Below are 20,914 nucleotides of genomic sequence, written 5' to 3' on the forward strand. Positions count from 1 at the left end.
AGGATTGGGCACTGGGATAGTTTGTTTCCTCTTTTGGGTAGGTTGTTGCTTCTTCTCCTGTGAAGGCAAAGCTCTTTCTGGGGGCTTACCCATCCATCACCTCCCAGCTGTGTTTGGGCTCGTTTCAGCCCAGACCCCCAACCTGATGAGATCAGGAGCGTTCAGGGTGGTACAGCCGTAGACCCAGACCCCAATCCACTGGCTAAGGAGAGCTTTGCTTCTCGGGTGGCCCTGGAGCTGTCCTTGAGGGACGATCCTGCCTTCTGTCCCTCCTGATCTCGTCAGACCTAGAGCAGCAGGTGGAGCAGCTGGATGCCCAGATCAAGAAGGTCCGTGAGCAGGTGAGCTTCGTGAGCACATACAAGGACCACGAGTACCCCATCAAGTTGGTACAGGTGGCCAACCTCGTGCGCCAGCTGCAGCAGGTGAAGGACAGCCAGTTGGTAGGTGAGCCCCTGGTTTTGCCTCACCTGACCTTGTGCGAGGCAGGATTGGTGGCCAACACCTTCCTGCCGATCCCTAGGACGAGCTAGATGAACTCAGTGAGATGTGCAGAACGGTCCTGGCGTCTATGTCCAACCAGATTCAGAATAAGAAAAAAAACCTTCTGAGGTCTTTGGTGGTGGTGAGTAGCCAGCCACTGTGGCAGGTATCCGGGTCCTGCCCCCAGCTCTGCTTTCTTAACCCTGTCCTCTGCTTTCAGGCCCACCACATGCCTGTCTGCTACCCAGGGCAGGGGTAGACACTGGGGCCAGTCTAGGGGGCCAGACTTCTAGGGGGCCCCTTCTAGGAGGCCAGAAGATTTTCCTTCTTCCACAGAAAATCCAGCGTGCCAATCAGGAGGCTCTCCTGCAGAAGACCTGGAATACCCAGGTTATACTGAAATACATGGACAAGTTCCGAGAAGTGAGTGGGTGGCGATGGTGGTGGTCCCCCCTGTGGGAGAGCAGGGGGAGTGGGTGGTCCCCAGGACCCTGGGCGGGGTCAGGCTTGTCCTGATCTGGGGCTCACAAGGTCTCTGGTGTTAGTCTTCCTCCTTGGCTGTGCCATTAATGCCACTCGTCTTCCATCTGAGAAGAGAGTTTGTCCTGGACTAGGCCTTGCCTCATTAACCAACACCACCAGCCGTGACCCATCGGCAGCATCACCAAGCTTCACCCACACAGCCATCACTTTACTATCACTACCCACTCCTTGTCTTCACCTCTTCATTCTCGACATTGACCATCACTCAAGACCATGTTAATGAATTCCATGATCACCACCCTCTCATGGTAATTTTTGTTATCTTGCACCTTCGTCAGTTGTCTGCGTGAATGACCTTCATCACCTCCACCAGCCCCCACTAATTCTCACTGTCGAGCACTGCCACCCCCTTGCAGCCTGTCTCCCTCACCTTTTTCAGCACCATCAAACGTTGTCAGTAACTCATGAGCCAGCCCTGCCCTGCAAGGAGAGAGCCCTGCTTTGAAGTCCAGAAGTCCCAATGACAAAGCCCAGGCCATTTCCCTAGATGTCCTTATTCACGCATTTTGTCCTTTTCTTCTGTTGGTTGGGGGATGTTTGGTTTCTCACTTTCCCCTGCTTTCCTCAGTTTATAGACCGTTTTGAGGAGGAAATACCCAGATTAAGGGCTGAGATGGAACAGCTGGAATTTCAGATCTGGGAACCCCGAGAGATCGTGTTTGCGGACGTTCTACTTCGGAGATCCAAGTAGGTGGTCCTTGAGCAGCGCCTCTTGCACTAGACATGCTCTGGGCTTGAGCAAGCTCTCTGTTCTTGGGGGCAGCCTAGGGGAGAAGGCAGGACCTGTGCAGGGGTGCAGGAGACTGGGTGTTTGCCACTGACCATGTGGCAGCTGTGACCTTTTGCCATCTCTTGGCCTGAGTGTCCATCTGCACGTAGCAGGCTGAGTTAGGTAATCTCCCTGGCCCCTTCCAGTTCCAGATTCCGTGTCTCAACCAAGTGGGTGCACCACTGAGCTCCCAGGCTGTTTAGGAAGACGGTGTTGAGTAGGGTGGTTAGCTCCAGGGAAGAATGGCCTGGAAGGCACCGTGCGAGGAGAAAACGGTGTTCTCTCTGTGGGGCAGACTTCTGGGACCCAGAGGAAGAACTTCCTTCCAAAATCAATTTCCTGCCCGAGCTCCTAGAGGGCAGCCCCTCCCTGTTTGAGCATGGGGATCCGACCAGGCCATGCCTCTCCAGGTGGGGCAGTTCCTGCCATCTGCCAATTATTTTCCTTCTCCTTAGCTTCTGTGTCTGTTTCCTTCTCTTCCTCTCCCTTCCCTTCTTCCTCCCCTACCTCTTCATTCTTCTCTTCAGTTCAGTTCAGTTGCTCAGTCATGTCCAACTCTTTGAGACCCCATGAATCGCAGCACGCCAGGCCTCCCTGTCCATCACCATCTCCCGGAGTTCACTCGGACTCACATTCATCGAGTCTGTGATGCCATCCTTCTCTTAAATTTCCTTAAAAGGTGCTGTCAGATCTACAACGGGCCTATGGAGCACCAGGCATGGTGAGGGCAAGCAGTCCTTGGCTGTGCCACCACAGAGCCGAGGACAGGACCAGACATAATTGATAATGAGCCACAGATAAATGTTGTAGCTGAGATGAGAGCTGCTAAAGAAGAGGTGTGGATGTGGTGACAGGAGAGCGTGGCCTGGACAGAGAGGTGTCTGGAGTGGCAAAGAGGTCTCCCTAAAAATGTGACCTTTTTTTTTTTTTTTGACTGTGCTGAGTCTCCATTGTGGTGCACGGGCTTCCCTAGTTGTGGTGCGTGGGCTTAGTTGCCCCACAGCACGTGGGATCTTAGTTCCCAGACCAGGGATTGAACCTGCATCCCCTGTATTGGAAGGCAGATTCTTCACCACTGGACCACCAGGGAAGTCCTGAGAATGTGACGTTTTTAAACTAAAGTCTGAGGGATTATTCCTAGAAGTTCACTGGGCGAAGGGGGCTGAAGGGGAAACTGAAGGAAGAGCATTTCTAGGTAGTGGTGTTGGCATCTCGAGATGTGCTAAGTAGGCTCCATTGTCCCTACCTGAGCTCTGGACACACTGAAATAAGAATGAAAGGGGCAAGGGTGACATGGGCCAGACTCTCACTTTTATCTGATAGAGCTGATTTTAGAGAATGTAGCTTATATCTCCAGGCATGTTTGCTTCTGAATACTAACCCAGAATTAGGCAAATGGAGTTCCGTGGTCAGCTGCATGGAAGCAAAGGAGACTATAGTCCTTGCAGGCTGCTCATTACTGAGAGAGAATGGGGCAGGGCTACCCAGGTCCCATTCCTTTCTCTAGACTCTGTTCTGGTTGTTATACCTCCTTCCCGGGCAGAGTGAGTAAAGAGATGGAGAGAAGCCAGGAGCAGTATGCCCACTGATGATGTATGCCCATTGATGACAGTATGCCCACTGATGCCCTTCCATGGGCAGGGAGACGCCAGGAGTGGGAAGAAGCTGTCTCCTCCTAGAATGTGGGAATGGCACGCTGCTAAGTAGAACTTTTCCATCCAAAACATGCACTGGAATCACCTGGAGATTTTGTTGAAAAGCAGATTTTGAATCAGTAGGTCTGGAATGGGGCTCAAGAGTCTACATTTCTAAGAAGCTCCTGGGAGATGCTGAGGTGCCAATCCCTGGACCACAGGCTGAGCAGTGAGGCTGTAGATGTGTGGTAGGAGGGCAGTTGGTGTTTATGGGGAGCTGAGTGAGGTTGGACTGCAGAGTGATGGGGAGAGTAATGACAGGCCCACCCTTCCATGCAGGGCCCTGTAGACCAAAGATATTTGATCCTGAAAGCAAAGAACTTTTTTTTTTTGCCCATACTACTTGGCATACAGGATCTTAGTTCTCCAACCAGGGATCAAACCTGTGCTCCCTGCAGTGGATGTGTGGAGTCTTAACCACTGGGCCACCAGGGAAGGCCTAAGTAAAGACTTTTCAAGCTCAGTGATGACATCAGATTTGCATTCCAAGAAAAGACACTTTGAAAAGAATATGGAGAAGATATTGGAGAGGCCGTGTTGGGAGTCCAGTTGGTGGTGATGGCGGTTGTGTGTGGAGGGGGTGGTTGGGAGTGACTTGGCTAAGATGGGTGGCAGAAGAGAGAAGAGAGATGGACGGAGTGGAGAAATATTTAAGAAGGTAAATCTGTAGGACTTGGTGATATTTGGATATGGGAAGCACAGTACAGGGAGGTGTCAAGAATGACCCTTGGGTTCCTAGCTTTTGTAACAGGGTGGGTAGTGGTACCAAACCCAGAGAGAGGGAAGACTGGGACTAGGGGTGAAGGATGCATATGTAGCTCAATCAGCAGTTGATTTGGACACTGAGTCTAAGTTATGGAGACCTGAGCATGGAGCTAACAGGTAGGGAGCTGAGGGTATAAGTGTAGATCTCAGAAGACAGACTTTGGCTGGAAATGGAAATTTTGGCAATGCCAGTACAAGCTGGAATAACCTCAGATAGGTAGATGACACCACCCTTATGGCAGGAAGTAAAGAGGACCTAAAGAGCCTCTTGATGAAGGTGAAAGAGGAGAGTAAAAAAGCTGGCTTAAAACTCAGCATTCAGAAAATAAAGATCATGGCATCCAGTCCCATCACTTCTTGGCAAATAGATGGGGAAACAAGGAAAACAGTGACATTTTATCTTCTTGGGCTCCAGAATCACTGCAGACAGTGACTACAGCCATGAAATTAAAAGATGCTTGCTCCCTGGAAGAAAAGCTATGACAAACCTAGACAGCATATTCAAAAGCAGAGATATCACTTTGCCGACAAAGGTTCATATAGTGAAAGCTATGGTTTTTCCAGTAGTCATGTATGGATGTGAGAGTTGGACCTTAAAGAGGGCTGAGTGCCGAAGAATTGACACTTTTGAACTATGACTGAGTGACTGAACAACAGCGCAGAGATGCTTTTTTTTTTTTTTTTAAATTTTGAGCGATTTCCAATGTATAGAACAATTGAGAGAATACTATGAGGAGTACCCAGTTACCCATCTAGATTTAGAATTTGTTATGTTTTGGCCATATCGTCTTCATCTTCATTTCTTCCAGACCCTCCCCATTTGCCAGGTGAGGAAACAGAGGCTTGCCTGGGGTCTGTCCCCAGTGAAGGCTGGAGGCTCAGAGAGGAAAAGCAGTGTTTGAGGCGACACAGAGCCAGGCTTCCAAAACCGTCATTCTGACTCCAGAGGGAGCGCTCATCCTGAAGGGCCCCAGCGCTTGAGAGCTGAGCTCCTGCTTCCTGTTCACCTCAGACCTCTGTAGCGGAACACGAGTCCTGCCAAACCAATTCCTGTTTCATTTTGAGTGCGTGTGTGTGCGCGCACAGGTTGTTTTGGAATGGGGCTCCCCAGTACAAGCGTTCTAAAGAGCAGGGTTCCCCTGAGGCCATGCTCCCCTACCTGCAGCTCTAGTGCCTGGCCTCTTACACCCCCGCTTTGCTCTTCCCTACAGGTGCACCCCCGACATGGACGTCGTCCTCAACATCCCTGGGGAAGAGCCGCTGCCCTTCTAGATGGCGGGGCTGGGGGCCAACCCTCCTTCCCCGGTCTCTTCCTCCTCCCCGGAGCCTTGAGTTCTCCCCTAAGGCCACGTCCCCATTCAGGTGCTGGTCTGCAGTTCCTTCCCTCCACACTCCCTCCCTCTTTCCCCCCTTTCTTTCCCTCTCTCCCTTCCTTTCTTCTTTCCTCTCCTGCCCCACATTCTTTCAGAGCTGCTACTTGGGCCAGGTAGGAATTCCTAGGTGAGTCCTTTTTACCAATAAAGTTGGGCTTTCCCTGGTCTTTGCCAGTGCCTGGGGCTTCCTAAGGCATGGTAGGAATAGATTTTGTCTTAAGAGGTGGATAACTGTGCTGCCTGCATCTGGGGCTCAGAACTTCTCAACAAGTGCTGGAGGGATCCCCTGTCTGAGGCTCCATGGTTCTGTGGCTCCAGCCGCCCCCTCCCTGGTGCAGTGGGAGCCCAGTTTCCCCCCTGATTTGTGCCCAGATCTTTTGAGACCAGTGCCCAGGTAGAGGGGGGATGCCTGGAGTTTGATACCCCTGGGAACTTGTTGAATCTTCACTGCTGCTGTCCATCTCTCTTACAGTCCAGTTGTCTGTCTGTCCACCGCCTGTATTCTCACTGTACGTGGACATGAACACCAACTCACCCTCGGGTGCCCAGTAGGGCACCATTCCCCATCACATGGGCTTCCAAGGTGGACTTAGAGAGGTGATGCTTGGACCCCCTTCAAGCAAGGGCTTGTTGCCGGGGTTACTGGGAGGGGCATTGGCAGGTATCCTCCAGCTGCCAGTCGCATCAGTGTTTGTGTGAGGTGGAGAGAGCCCCGGCCCCTTCCCACTTCTGATGATGCTCAATGTGCAAACACCAAAGGCGCCTCTGGCTCCACAGCTCCCTGGAGGGTTGGCGGAAACTGCCCCTGGGTCTGCACTGTAGCTCAACTTCTTGTCTTCCCAGCCCTGCCTAGCCCTCTCTTCTCTCCCTCAGCTGATCCCCAGGACATGCAGTAATCAAAGCTTGTACCCTGCGCTGTCTCAGAGTTGGCCTCCCTGGGGACCTAGTCTACCTCCTACGCCCAAGAGCCTCTGACTACTCACAGATCCACTCTGTGTTGGGAGATTTGGGGTTACAGGCGACAGAACACCCAAGTCAAATTGGCCTAAACAGTGAAGGGCTCAGGTACATATTTCTAGATGAGGTGAGGCTTTAACCAGAAATCAAGTGATGACACCAAGGACCTGGTTTCCTTTTTTCTGCTTTATTTTCTACCTGTTTCCCCTTGCTGAGGTCGGCATTCCTTATGGTCCCAGAATGGCTGCCAGCATCTCCTAGGGGGTTATGATTCTTTGTTCATGTCCTGCTAGAAAAAGAGTGTCTGTATCCCAGAATTTTCAGCCAATGTCTTTAAGATTCACTATGACTGGATCAGATCACAAGCCCACCAGGAATCAGCCTAGGAGGTGAACACCTGCTAGTTTAGTCTAGACCCCTGGAGCAGGGGAAGGCGTGGACGGGCTGGGCACATGACCCAGGCTAAGCCAACAGGCGCCCCCAGAAGCTCATGGATCTCCAAACAGAAATGGACAGTGTTGAACATCATCATAGCAAATGCTTAGCTGGAACTTCTTACATCTGTCAGCTTATCATATCGTCACAAGAACAACCCTAGAAGGTGGGTATTGTGAGCATTTTCATTTCTACAGAGGAAGAACCCAAAGCATAAAGCTGTTCAGTGACTTTTTCGAGGTCACCAGGCTGAAAGTGGTAGAGGCAGTTCACTTTTAATCAGTGCACTGTCAGGAGCTCAGCCGGGCTGGAGAGAGCAGAGCCACCAGGAGTCATAGGAGCCAATTAAGTCCAGGACTTCCCTGGTGGTCTAGTGGTTAAGAATCCTGCCAGTGCAGTGGACACAGGTTCGATCCCTGGTCTGGGAAGATCCCATATGCTGGGGGGGGGAGACTAAGCCGGTCAGCCGCAGCTACTGAAGCCCGCATGCCTAGAGCCCCATGCTTCACAACACGAGAAGCCACCACAGTGAGAAGCTCGTGTGCAGCAGTGAAGACCCAGCACAGCCAAAAAAAAGGGTCCAAATGAAAGTAACAGTCCAGCTTCAGTTGCTCACTTCTGTAGCATAAGGAAGAGGCTGCTAAACTGGAGAAGCTCTGGCATCGCTCCCTTGAGTTTTCTGCTTGGGATGAATGGCGCCATTGGGTGGGGTGGTCAGTACCAGGGTGTTCTCACTGCTGGGGGCCTGTGAACCTGGGGGCTGGAGCTGGGGATTGGGGTGGGGTTGGGTGGAGTGGGGAAGGGAGTGTAGGGAGGGCTAGGAGCAGGAAGGTCCTGAGTCCTGAGTCAGAGTGGAGACAGGTGTCTTCAAGGTTTCTCCTCTACCCCTGATAAGGGGGAGGCACCTGAGGAGGGCCTTGGGCAAAGGCTACCCCCTCCCTTGCTGAAGGTCTCTGAAGGAAGCTGGGCTAAGAATGTAGGATGGGCCAGGGGCTTGAGTTCTTGGCTGTGACCCCTCAGAGACTGTGTGCACTGCAGGGGCACCACGCTGGTGTGTGGGGGGCAGGCAGACTTCCTCACCAGGCCTGCTGGGGAGAGCCTTTGTAACAGCCTGTGGTTGTGCCTGAGAAGTTACAGGTATACACTTCTCTATGGGGCTTCCATGGTGGCTCAGCATAAAGAATCAGCCTGCAGTGCAGGAGACGAGGATTCAGTCCCTGGGTTGGGAAGACCCCCTGGAGGAGGGCATGGCAACCCACTCCAGTATTCTTGCCTGGAAAACTCCATGGACAGAGGAGCCTGGTGGGCTACAGTCCATAGGTCGCAGAGTTGGACAGGACCGAAGTGACTGAACATACACACACACACACACACACACACTGTGGGCTTTCCCTGGTGGTGCTAGTGGTAACACACACACACACACACTGTCACACACACAGTAGGCTTTCCCTGGTGGTGCTAGTGGTAACACACACACACACACACACACACACACACTGTGGGCTTTCCCTGGTGGTGCTAGTGGTAACACACACACACACACACTGTCACACACACGCAGTAGGCTTTCCCTGGTGGTATTAGTGGTAACACACACACACACACACACACACTGTGGGCTTTCCCTGGTGGTGCTAGTGGTAACACACACACACACACACTGTCACACACACACACAGTAGGCTTTCCCTGGTGGTGCTAGTGGTAACACACACACACACACACACTGTCACACACACACACACAGTAGGCTTTCCCTGGTGGTGCTAGTGGTACACACACACACACACACTCTGTAGGCTTTCCCTGGTGGTGCTAGTGGTAACACACACACACACACACACACACACTGTGGGCTTTCCCTGGTGGTGCTAGTGGTAACACACACACACACACACACTGTGGGCTTTCCCTGGTGGTGCTAGTGGTAACACACACACACACACACACACACTGGGCTTTCCCTGGTGGTGCTAGTGGTAACACACACACACACACACACTGTGGGCTTTCCCTGGTGGTGCTAGTGGTAACACACACACACACACACACACACACTGTGGCCTTTCCCTGGTGGTGCTAGTGGTAACACACTCACACACACACACTGTCACACACACACTGTCACATACACACTGTGGGCTTTCCCTGGTGGTGCTAGTGGTAACACACACACACACACTGTCACACACACACACACAGTAGGCTTTCCCTGGTGGTGCTAGTGGTAACACACACACACACACTGTGGGCTTTCCCTGGTGGTGCTAGTGGTAACACACCCACACACACACACACACACACTGTGGGCTTTCCCTGGTGGTGCTAGTGGTAACACACACACACACACACACACTGTCACACACACACTGTGGGCTTTCCCTGGTGGTGCTAGTGGTAACACACACACACACACTGTCACACACACACACACACAGTAGGCTTTCCCTGGTGGTGCTAGTGGTAACACACACACACACACACACTGTCACACACACACTGTGGGATTTCCCTGGTGGTGCTAGTGGTAACACACACACACACACTGTCACACACACACACACACAGTAGGCTTTCCCTGGTGGTGCTAGTGGTAACACACACACACACACACACTGTCACACACACACTGTGGGATTTCCCTGGTGGTGCTAGTGGTAACACACACACACACACTGTCACACACACAGTAGGCTTTCCCTGGTGGTGCTAGTGGTAACACACACACACACTGTCACACACTGTCGCACACTGTGGGATTTCCCTGGTGGTGCTAGTGGTAACACACACACACACACACTGTCACACACACACACACAGTAGGCTTTCCCTGGTGGTGCTAGTGGTAACACACACACACACACACTGTCACACACACACTGTGGGATTTCCCTGGTGGTGCTAGTGGTAACACACACACACACACACACTGTCACACACACACACAGTAGGCTTTCCCTGGTGGTGCTAGTGGTAACACACACACACACACTCTGTAGGCTTTCCCTGGTGGTGCTAGTGGTAACACACACACACACACACTCTGTAGGCTTTCCCTGGTGGTGCTAGTGGTAACACACACACACTGTCACACACACACTGTCACACACACACTGTGGGCTTTCCCTGGTGGTGCTGGTGGTAACACACACACACACTGTGGGCTTTCCCTGGTGGTGCTAGTGGTAACACACACACACACACTGACACACACACACTGTGGGCTTTCCCTGGTGGTGCTAGTGGTAACACACACACACACACACACTGTAGGCTTTCCCTGGTGGTGCTAGTGGTAAAAAACCCACCCCCCCAATGCTAGAGACATAAGAAAAGTAGGTTAGATCCCTGGGTCAGGAACATCCCCTGGAGGGAGGCATGGAAACTCCCTCCAGTACTCTTGCCTGGAGAATCCCATGGACAGAGGAGCCTGGTGGGCTACAGTCATGGGGTCCCAAAGAGTCAGACACGACTGAGGCGACAGCACACACACACACACGCACACATGCACACTCTGTATAAAAATAGATGAACGACAAAGACCTACCCTATAGTACAGGGAACTATATTCAATATCTCCTAGCAACATTTGATGGAAAAGAACCTGATATCTATAAATATCATATATATATATACACATACACATATATATGCATGCATATATATATCTCACTTGGCTGTACACCAGATACTAATACAACATTGTAAATCAACTATACTTCAATCAAAAAAAATACTTTAAAAAAGTCGGGCATAAGGTTTTGGCCAGAAGCTAGATTCTTTGTAGTGAGGGGATGAATGAGTTTTGAGGGGGAAAACCAAGAAAGGATGACTGACCACATGGATTCCCTGGCGTCACACACAGCTGTGGTGCCTCCAGTTGTGACAGAGAGTGACCCCATACGTGCACAGGTCTATGTGGATGTTCTCTCACTTTTCAGAGCTTCACATGGGTGGATCCTCATGTGCACATGTGCACACAGATACACACCAGGACTGCCCTTATCAATAAAAGGACCGATTGTGTGTCTTGTCTAGAACTCTCTGTTAGTCAGCTTTGTCCCCATTAGCACGGCTGCATGAGAAGCACCTGCAGAACTCAGGGGACTGCGGCAATGAAAGTTTATCCTCTACTCAAGGGCCTCAGGTCGACTGCACTTTGGCCGAACCCAGCTGGGCTGGTTGGGCAGCTCTGCTTCAGGTTGTGGGTCAGCTGGGTTTGGCTCCAGACTGTGGATCAGGATACTCGATCTCGGGTGTGCTTTTCTCAAGGAGGATCCTGGGAGCAAATGAGTCAGGTCTTCACTTAAGACCTCTGCTTTCGAATGTTCGAGCATTTCATTGGGCAAAGGAGGTCACAGGTCCAGGGCCCAAATGACTTAGGGAGGGAGGTAGATCTCTGCCCAACCACCTCCCTTCACCTACCCATGGGAGGGTAAGGGGAGTGGATGTGTGCTGAACAGTAAACTAGACGGTCATGCTTTTCTCCCTATAGAGCCAGGGACTGAGCTCCTGGCATTAGTTTTCTGTTGCTGTTGTAACAGATTGTTGCAATCTTAAATAAGGCACCACAAATTTATTGTCTGACCTATCTGTAGGTCCGAAGTCTGACACAAATCTCAGAAGGGTAACATCTAGGGGTCATCAGGGCTGTCTTCTTTACTAGAGGCACTAGAGGAGAATCTATTTTCTTACCTCTTCCAGTTTCTAGAGTCCACCTGTGTTCCTTGGCTTGTGGGTCCTTCCTCCATCTTCAAAACCAGTAACAGCAGGTTGAGTCCTTCGCCCATCACATCACTCTGGCCTCCTCTTCTGCCCTTTCTTCTACTTTTAAGGACTCTATGATGACACCAGGCCCACCAGGATAATGCAGAGTAATCTCTCCATTATAAGGTCATTGGCAAGCTTAGCTTTATCTGCAATCATAATTCTTCTTTGCTATGTAGCATAACTCACTCCCAGATTCTGGGGATAGTATGTGGACATCTTTAAGGGGCTATTTTTGGCTCAGCTGGCAAAGAATCCGCCTGCTCTGCGGGAGACTTGGGTTTGATCCCTGGGTTGGGGAAGATCCCCTGGAGAAGGGAAAGGCTACCCACTCTAGTATTCTGGCCTAGAGAATTCCATGGACTATATAGTCCAAGGGGTCTCAAAGAGTCGGACATGACTGAGCGACTTTCACTTTAGGGGGTTATTATTCCTTCTACCCCAAAGATTCATGTCTATCCTACAGGCAAAGTATACATTCACCACTTCCCAAAGTCTCATCCTGTTATTGCGTCAACTCAAAGGAAAAGCATCTCATCTAAAACCCATTAGTTCAAAAGTCCTAAATATCATTTAAACCAGGTAAAGGGGGGCTCTGAAAAGACTTTATTCATCCCTGGACACAATTCCTTCCCATCTGTGAACCCATGAAACTAAAAAAACAAGTTATTTGCTCACAAAATGCAGTGGTGGGGTAGACAGATAAAAGTTACAGACTTTCTCATTCAAAAGGGAGAAAATGAAAGGAAAAAAGGAGTCACTGGTCACAAGCGATTTCAAAATTCAGCTGCTTTCTAGGCCTGGGAATAATCCTCTAGGCTTGTATCATCACAGAGTCCTTAAAAATGGAAAAGGGGAAGGAGGAGAAGCTGGAGAGTTTTGGGGAGGCCATGCGGGGGCAGGGCAGCGGTTGACAGTCAAGCGGTCCTTGATAGCATGCAAAGAATGGAGGGTAGAGGGGCAAAAGTCGTGGAAATTTTTAATTTTTGGAAATCATCCACCCAGGAGAGGGTCGCCACTGATTTGCTCTTCAAAGGGTGGGGTTGATCTAGATTATTCAGAACAGTCCCCAGCCTTTTTGGAATGAAAGCTCGGTTTCGTGGAAGACGGTTTTTCCACGGATGATGTTTCTGGATGATTTAAGCACATTACGTTTACTTTGCAGCTGCTCCCCAGCACTAGCATCATGACCTCGGCTCCACCTCAGATCACCAGGCATTATGTGCTCATAAGGAGCACACAACCTAGATCCCTCGTAAGCACAGTTCACACATATGAGACTCTAATGCTGCTGATCCTACAGGAGGCGGACTCAGGAGGTAGTGTGAGCATTGAAGAGATTATGAATACAATTGCCTGTCACTTGCCTCCTGCTGTATACCGCCCCCCCCCCCACCATCCACATTCAATATGGATCAGTTGCCCAGGGGTTGGGGGCCCCTGATCTAGAGAATCTACCTCTGCCTCCAAACATTTAAAAGCCCTCAGATCTTGTGGGGTACATTTATGAAACAGGGTTGTGTAAAGCTCTCTAGCAGGGAGTCGTCAGCCCGAGTGGGTCTGTTTCGTCCATTTTCCTCTCTGCCTAGGGACTGCTGTGTTCACGGAGGGGTCCATCAGAAAATTCAGGATTTTGCACAGAAGAGATTAGCTTACTCTGGGTGGGTAGGCAGACACATATTCAGAGGCTAAGTGCAGAAGCCAAAGCTTAAATACACTGGTCCAGTGCATCAAAGTTTCACTACTGATCTGAGGCAGCAGGGCTGGTGGCCAGTTGTGCCTGGATTCTGCTTGTCTTAACTGAATGTGTTTATGCTGGGGTGTGTTGGGGGCCATTCACCATCATCAGAGATGTGAGACCCGCCTAGATTGGTTGAGAACAATGCTGGGGCGGTCTCAGTGCTGCAGTGGTCCCAGGGTGTCATCTGGTGAGCAAACCCAACAAGAGGAAAGACAGAGCTTGCATGGGGCCCATGTGAGGCAGGGTCTGTTCTGTGCCAAGGTTGAAATTAGGGTCCCACCTCATGGTGGTGTCCTAGGCAATGCCGTCTCCCGTGGAGTCTTCTGAAGGGGTGATGCCACCTTAGGTGAAATCCTGTGGAGAGGCAATGTCCTCTCATCTGCTCAGGTGAAAGAGGGGAGACACCCTGAATTGAGGCCATTAGGGCCTAGTTGAGTCCAGAGTGTAGTTATAATGGGAAATTGGCCTCTGAACAACCTTGAGACAGAGCCTTGTTGGGCGGAGGTGGGGGTGGTCGCAGATCCATTAACATTTACTCCATAGGTTAGTGTCCCTATTTGACTGGGGGTTGGGGGGGGCTTCCTTGATAGCTCAGTTGGTAAGGAATCTACCTGCAATGCAGGAGGCCCCGGTTCGATTCCTGGGTCAGAAAGATCTGCTGGAGAACGGATAGACTACTCACTCCAGTAGTCTTGGGCTTCCCTTGTGGCTCAGCCGGTAAAGAATCCACCTGCAATGTGGGAGATCTGGGTTCAATCCCTGGGTTGAGAAGATCCCCTGGAGATCTTAACTGTAGTCAGGTGCATGGGAAGGGGCCAGGGGCCAGGGCAGTCACCCTGGGCTCAGCACGAGTACATCCCAAGTGACACCACTTGTGGGGAGTTTCCAGACCATATTATTTGAGGGTGTTTTTCACATGCGTCAGTTTTAGGTTATTCTGCCTCCTAATCACTAGCCATACCATATTGTCTGCGGGGCTGGGTACAATTACCTCCTCTTCCTGTTGAAGTTCATAGTTATTACTGGCTTGAGTTGGCCCTTGTATCCTGAATTTAGGCAAAGCTTCTGCCTTAAGCTGATTAGGATTCCAAATCAGCATACTTGGGGCCGTGGGTGGGGGGAGGTGGAGCACTCCATAATGAAAGAATCCCACCCTCCTGTCTGTCCATCATCCTTTCCTCGAGTATTGGAAGGTGGCAGGAGTGAGAGAGGATGTGTATGAGGAACCAGGGGAGGGGAAAAAGCCTAGGTATCACCTTTGACGACAAGAACAGACCATTGGGGGTGTCTTCTGAGAGTTTTGCTGGGTGTCTCCGAAGGGGGAGAATTTAACAAGGTGAGAATTGTGGGCAGGCATGAACCAGATGCTAAAATATTAGATGACCAGGCACTGTTTTTAAGTTTTAGTAGGGGTTGTTTGAAAAGCCTATTCTGGTACTCAGTGGGGCCAGCTAATTGGACAACAGGAAGTTTCCTGTTTGTTTGTTAAAATTATTTATTTATTTGGCTGCACTGGGTCTTAGTTGCGGCATGTGAGAGACCTAATTCCCTGACCAGGGATCAAACTCAGGCACCCTGCATTGGGAACAGTCTTGGTCACTGGACCATCAGCGAAGTTCCAGAAGTTTCCTGTTTAAAGGCCCTTCTCTGTGTATCTTGTAAAGTGCATTGTGAACTTTGATCTGCATCTAGTTTAAGGCACATGTGGAAATTAGAGGGGCCCCGGAGCAGTGGTGAATATCAGATTATCCCCACAATAAACCCGTGTGTTGACCATGGCATGTATATACTGAATATCGCCAGCAGATGGCGGTACAGGCCCAATAAAATGAACCTGTGGCCAACTACAAGGGCATGATAGGAGGGAACGGCAGAGTATATCACCGGAAATGCTGGATTGAATAACTCACAAGCTGGAATCAAGATTGCCAGAAGAAATATCAACAATCTCAGATATGCAGATGATACCCCTTTAATGGTAGAAAGTGAAGAGGAACTAAAGAGCCTCTTGATGAAGGTGAAAGAGGAGAGTGGAAAAGATGACTTAAAACTCAACATTAATAAAACTAAGATCATGGCATCTGGTCCCATCACTTCATGGCAAATAGATGAGGAAAAAATGGAAACAGTGGCAGATTTTATTTTCTTGGGCTCCAAAATCACTGTGGATGGTGTCCGCAGCCATGAAATTAAAACACACTTGCCCCTTGGGAGAAAAGTTATGACAAACCTAGACAGTGTATTCAAAAGCAGAGACATCACTTTGCTGACAAAGGTCCATATAGTCAAAGCTATGGATTTTCCAGTTGTCATGCACGGATGTGAGAGCTGGACAATAAAAAAGGCTGAGTGCTGAAGAATTGTTTTTGAACTGTGGTGCTGGAGAAGACTCTTGAGAGTCCCTCGGACAGCAAGGAGATCAAACCAGTCAATGCTAAAGAAAATCAACCCTGAATATCCATTGGAAGGACTGATGCTGAAGTTCCAATACTTTAGCCACTTGATGCAAAGAACTGATTCACTGGAAAAGACTGATGCTGGGAAAGATTGAAGGCAGGAGAAGGGGATGACAGAAGATGGGATGGTTGGATGGCATTACCAACTCAGTAGACATGAATTTGAGCTAACGCCAGGAGATAGTGAAGGACAGGGAAGCCTGTTGTGCTGCAGCCCATGGGATTGCAGAGTCAGACACGACTGAGTGACTGAACAAGTTAAAGATTTTAAGGCTTTCCTACATATGGGAAAATGCAATAATTTAAGCTTGCTGATATCACTCCTTTCATATGCATCTCAGCTATCTAGGGCCAGTGCTTACAGTCACCATGGGGAATGGCTAATGGCTGCCAGATAGATGGCATTGTTCTCCCTGGGTGCCCTCTGGGCTCAGAAATTCACTTTTGGAGAGCCTGAATCGCAGATGGCTATGACATCCTCCTTGTTTATTGATATGGCAGTAAATAACTCCGTTTCATGGGGGCTTCCCTGGCTCAGTGGTAAAGAATCCGCCTGCAATGGAGGAGCCACAGAAGAGGTGGGTTCAATCCCTGGGTCAGGAGGATACCCTGGAGGAGACTATGGCAACCCATTTCAGGATTCTTGCCTGGAGAATCCCCTTGGCAGAGGAGCCTGGCTACTTAGCATGCATACACGCACTCCGTTTCATCATCCTCAGGAATCTAAGACAGAGTAGGGGAATGGTAGAAAACCGGAGGACATGTGGCCAATTTGAGTTGTGGTATGCTTTATAATTATTGTGCCTCTGTTAGAATATTACTTTTTCCTGTTAATGTGTTTACTGTAGAAAAGTTATACATATAAGTAATCAATAAAAAACACTATTCGTAATTCCATATCTTTGTATCCCTTTAGGGCCTCTTGTTATCAGAAATGCATTTATATGATACTGTATTTATAATGCATGCTATTTTCTAAAAAGATTAAATGCTATGAAAGGTTATTGTTTGCTGATCTAGTTATGAATATAAGGATGTGACTAGGAGAAGCAGAGAGAGGGCAAAATGGCAAAAGAAGGGGAGAATCTGATCAGGTGGGGGTACTGAGTGGAGAAGTAGAGTGACTTCAAGACCTAGGGTCCATGGGCCGAGATGTCAGTGGCTAAAAAGAACTTGAAAAAAAAACACAAAAAAACCAAGAAACTTGAAAGGGAATTGTTATGAAATTTTGTTGGGTAGGGGTGATGCAAAATTTCTCCCACATCTCCCCATGGCATCTTCAGTACAACTTGTATTTCTCATGACTGTATTATTGTGGAACTGAATCTATTTTGGGATACCCTGTATTTCATCTCTGAGGAGGGTGTGGAGCAAAAACTAGCTGTTGAGAGCATCCCACTGTTTTGGGTACTGGTTTGCATGTGCGCTTGAGTTTTTGTTGTAAAATGGGATCAACCTATACATATGATTTTTTAAACTGCTCTTTAATAGCACACCAAAGTTATTCTCTATGACTGAAGAGAACTCTAAACTTATCCTTTAAGAAAAAAATTGTTTCTTATTTATTTGGCTCATCAGGTCTTAGTTGCTTCATGAAGCCTCAGTAATTGCCCCACAGTGTGTGGGATCTTAGTTCCCTGACCAGGGATCAAACCTGCATTTCCTGCATTGCAAAGTGGGATTCTTAACCACTGGACCACCAGGAAAGTCCCTAAACTTATCCTTTTTAAGAGGTGCATAGTATCCACATTATGAATCTATAGCTATTTACTTCACATTTCCCTCATCCCTGGGCATTTAGACAGCTTCCGGTTTTTCATTATTTTAAACCATGTTGTTAATTGAGATTATGCCTGTTCACACATTGTTATTTTAAATTTATTTGGTTGCACCGGATCTTAGTTGCAGCATGTGGGATCTAGTTCTACATTGGGAGCATGAAGTTTTAACCAATGGACCCCCAGGGAAGTCACCATCCATCATTTTTAAACACGGATTCTGGTTATTTCCTCAGAATACAGTCATTCCTAAAATTAGAGTCTCTCAGCCAAAGAACATGAACAAGGTTTAAGGTTTTTAACTTTTAAAACATTTTTTAGAAAGGACATAGATTTCCAGAAGTAGCATTAACTGGTTTAAATGAATAAAAGACTTGTTTCTTTGTACTTGTTTTCACTTGGCCTTCTGATAGGATTATGCCAACTTTACGTGATATGGCTATCACTGACTCGACGGATATGAGTTTGAGCATGCTCTGGGAGTTGGTGGTGGACAGGGAAGCCTGGTATGCTGCAGTCCATGGGGTTGCAGGGTTGGACACAACTGAGCGACTGAACTGAATTGGTATGATATATATATGATATGGCTGGGCACATTCAAGTCACTAGCATCATTGCCTTGCTTTCAGATACTGCTACCAATGTCAGATCTATGTATTTTGTCCATTTCATTATGCAAATGAGTACCTCATCTGTCGATCCACATGGAGGCCAAGTATCCACATTCAGCTCCTTTCCCTCCCATGCTTTGTGGCAGGCATGGGGTGCCCCACTCAGATCTCCTGTCAGGAGAATTGCCTTGAAGATGTAGTTGGTGGAGAGCCTTCAGCTGCCATATTTCCAGATGTGTGGTAGCATTCTCCCCAAGGTTGTGTTCTCCAGGGGCTGCCCCCAGCCAGTGACTGAACCCAGTGCCTAGCCATCCCTGTCCTGGGTAGGGCTCCTCTGAGGAGCAGTTCTTCTTTTGGGGCCTTGATGGTCTTGGCTGAGACTTTTCTTCAATCTTCAGCCTCAGGCTCATTCTAGCCAGTCCCCTGTCTGTCCATCTTTCCTTTTACAGGTATCAGACCAGTAATGTAGTATGAGGACTCTCCCTGTCTGCTCCTTCTCACCGCCTTGTGTCACAGGTATTCCCCCTTAATAAATGGTTTTGTGTCTTATTCTGTCTTGGCATTGGCTCTTGGAAGACCCAAGCTGACGCACACCCCATGGATGAGTCCACAGAGCAGCTGTTCCTGTAGGATAGATACAAACTCCAAACTCTTTATTGAGTGAAAGATGGAGAGATAGAGAAAACAGGAGCTTTAAGTCATGATAGTCCTTCGGCTTCTTGAAGATTCTATTGTCTTACCCATTGGTCCTTTGTTTAGCCAACTGTGTATTTTCTGTATGGTTTGTTAGGTTTCTGGGGGGGTGGTTGCATCATGGGCTTTGCTATGAAGAGGCCTTTGACACAACACTGTTTATACCTGTCACACATGAATACCGTTTTTTCCAGGGAGCCGCATTCCAGCTTGCAGTGTCCCGCGATCTTACGCCCACAAATTGTCCCGCCTCCTTTGGCTGCAAGGGAGAAGAAAAGATGGAGAATCCAAGGTTAGAAACAATTGAGGGACTGCCAAGGAGTTGGGGCTTTTTTTTCCCCCACTATGGCCATGTGGGATCCTGAACTCTGACCAAGAATAGAACCCTCACCCCACTAGACTGCCAGGGAAGTCCCTAAAGGGGACTTTTTATCCTCAAATGTATGCTTGAGATATCAGTCTTGAGAAGGACTCAGGAGGAGACAGAATTTCCCCTGATGGATGGCCTCTGGGAATGAAGAAGAACTCTTTGTCTTTGTCAGCATCTACATCTTTGCAACAGCTAAAGCCTCTCATTTTTGCTGTAGTTGGTACCACAGAATGTCTGAATAAAAAAGGGACTGGGGAGCCAGGTCTTCATTGTCAGGGAGGCATTTGAACACTCCGAGGGGAACTTGTGGCTGTTCTTACTCATCCCACATCTCCTTTTTTTTTTTTTTTTTAAATTAAATTTATTTTAATTGGAGGCTAATTACTTTATAATATTGCAGTGTTTTTTGCCATACATTGACATGAATCAGCCATGGGTGTACATGTGTCCCCCATCCTGAACCCCCCTCTCACCTCCCTCCCCATCCCATCCCTCAGGGTTGTCCCAGTGCACCCCACATCTCCTTTTAAAGGTGTTCCTGCCTCACTTGTTCTTAGGGAATATGAACCTGTCAATATCAATCAACCCAGAGTGGGGGAAAAAAAGTTGAATCATTCTCCAGAAGCATTAAAGAGAAAATAATGGTTGCTATGACAGGCTATTTTGCATTACCAAGTACAACCTTCTCATCAAACCTGAGGGCTTCGTCTCTGTGCTCTGTCCACCATGGGCCCACAGCCCAGGCATCTGCTGAGAGGCGTCTCCTCTGGTTCTTCACACCCATTGCCTGGCTCTCTGAATTTTCTCTCTGGCTCTTCAGTTTCTTCCCCCAGGGTTTGAGCTGAGCACCTCGTTTGACATTTTACGTAAACTTACCTTCTTAAGAGGTCTCCTGTTCTCCCTGCCAGCCCTCTTGGGTGTAGGCAGGTGCTCCTGAATTTCTTACCCCAGGGCTTGGTCTCTCCTCTGAGCACAAACCTGGGTCTGATCTCAGAGGATGCAAATGTGGAAGAGAGACACCTTCTCAGTGTTTTAGGAGCTTAGATGTAGAGAGCTCATGTAAAGGGAAAAGGGAGATATTTTGAACCAGGTTGGGGCTGACTCTTGTTTTAGAATGGGAAAAAATTGGGGTGGATTGGTTTTGGTATAGGGTTATAGAAAGCAATGGATGGATAAGGGGTATTGGGGCCAGTGGTGGATGCTGGGAGACCCCCACTTCAGGTCAGAGCTCAGTGGGCTGAGCCCTGCCTACTTCCAACCTGGCTTGTCTGTCACCAGAGCAACCAGATCTGCTGGTGTTCCTGGCCCCTAGTCCCTTCACTCTTCTCCATCCAGTTTACCTGGGGTCACCAGGAATCCCAGGGCTGTAAAGACGAGGAGCAGGAGCTTCATAGCTGAAGGGCAGCCTGGGGAGTAGGTGGTGGTTGAGTGGGGTCAGGGCCCTCTACTGTCATATGCTTGGAGCTACTGCCTTTA

The 20,914-nt window shown here is 49.0% G+C and overlaps 1 protein-coding gene across 6 annotated transcripts in view; it reads left to right on the plus strand.

Moving 5' to 3' along the window:
• Nucleotides 1-19,827, plus strand: part of C13H20orf96 (chromosome 13 C20orf96 homolog) — a 41,610-nt gene extending 21,783 nt beyond the window's left edge. For 3 of the 6 annotated variants that reach the window (XM_069546887.1, XM_069546890.1, XM_069546891.1), the window contains 5 exons: nt 286-443; nt 524-625; nt 820-906; nt 1,595-1,713; nt 5,466-5,794. In XM_069546887.1, coding sequence (XP_069402988.1) covers nt 286-443; nt 524-625; nt 820-906; nt 1,595-1,713; nt 5,466-5,526 — 527 coding nt within the window. In that variant the 3' untranslated portion in view covers nt 5,527-5,794. Of the gene's footprint in view, nt 1-285; nt 444-523; nt 626-819; nt 907-1,594; nt 1,714-5,063; nt 5,795-19,262 lie in introns of those variants that run through there. The other 3 variants (XM_070289256.1, XM_069546888.1, XM_069546889.1) reach the window with 3 other exon arrangements.
• The last annotated feature ends 1,087 nt before the right edge of the window (nt 19,828-20,914 follow it).

This window comes from Ovis canadensis, chromosome 13 (genome assembly GCF_042477335.2).
Source record: "Ovis canadensis isolate MfBH-ARS-UI-01 breed Bighorn chromosome 13, ARS-UI_OviCan_v2, whole genome shotgun sequence".
Classification (NCBI taxonomy): domain Eukaryota; kingdom Metazoa; phylum Chordata; class Mammalia; order Artiodactyla; family Bovidae; genus Ovis; species Ovis canadensis.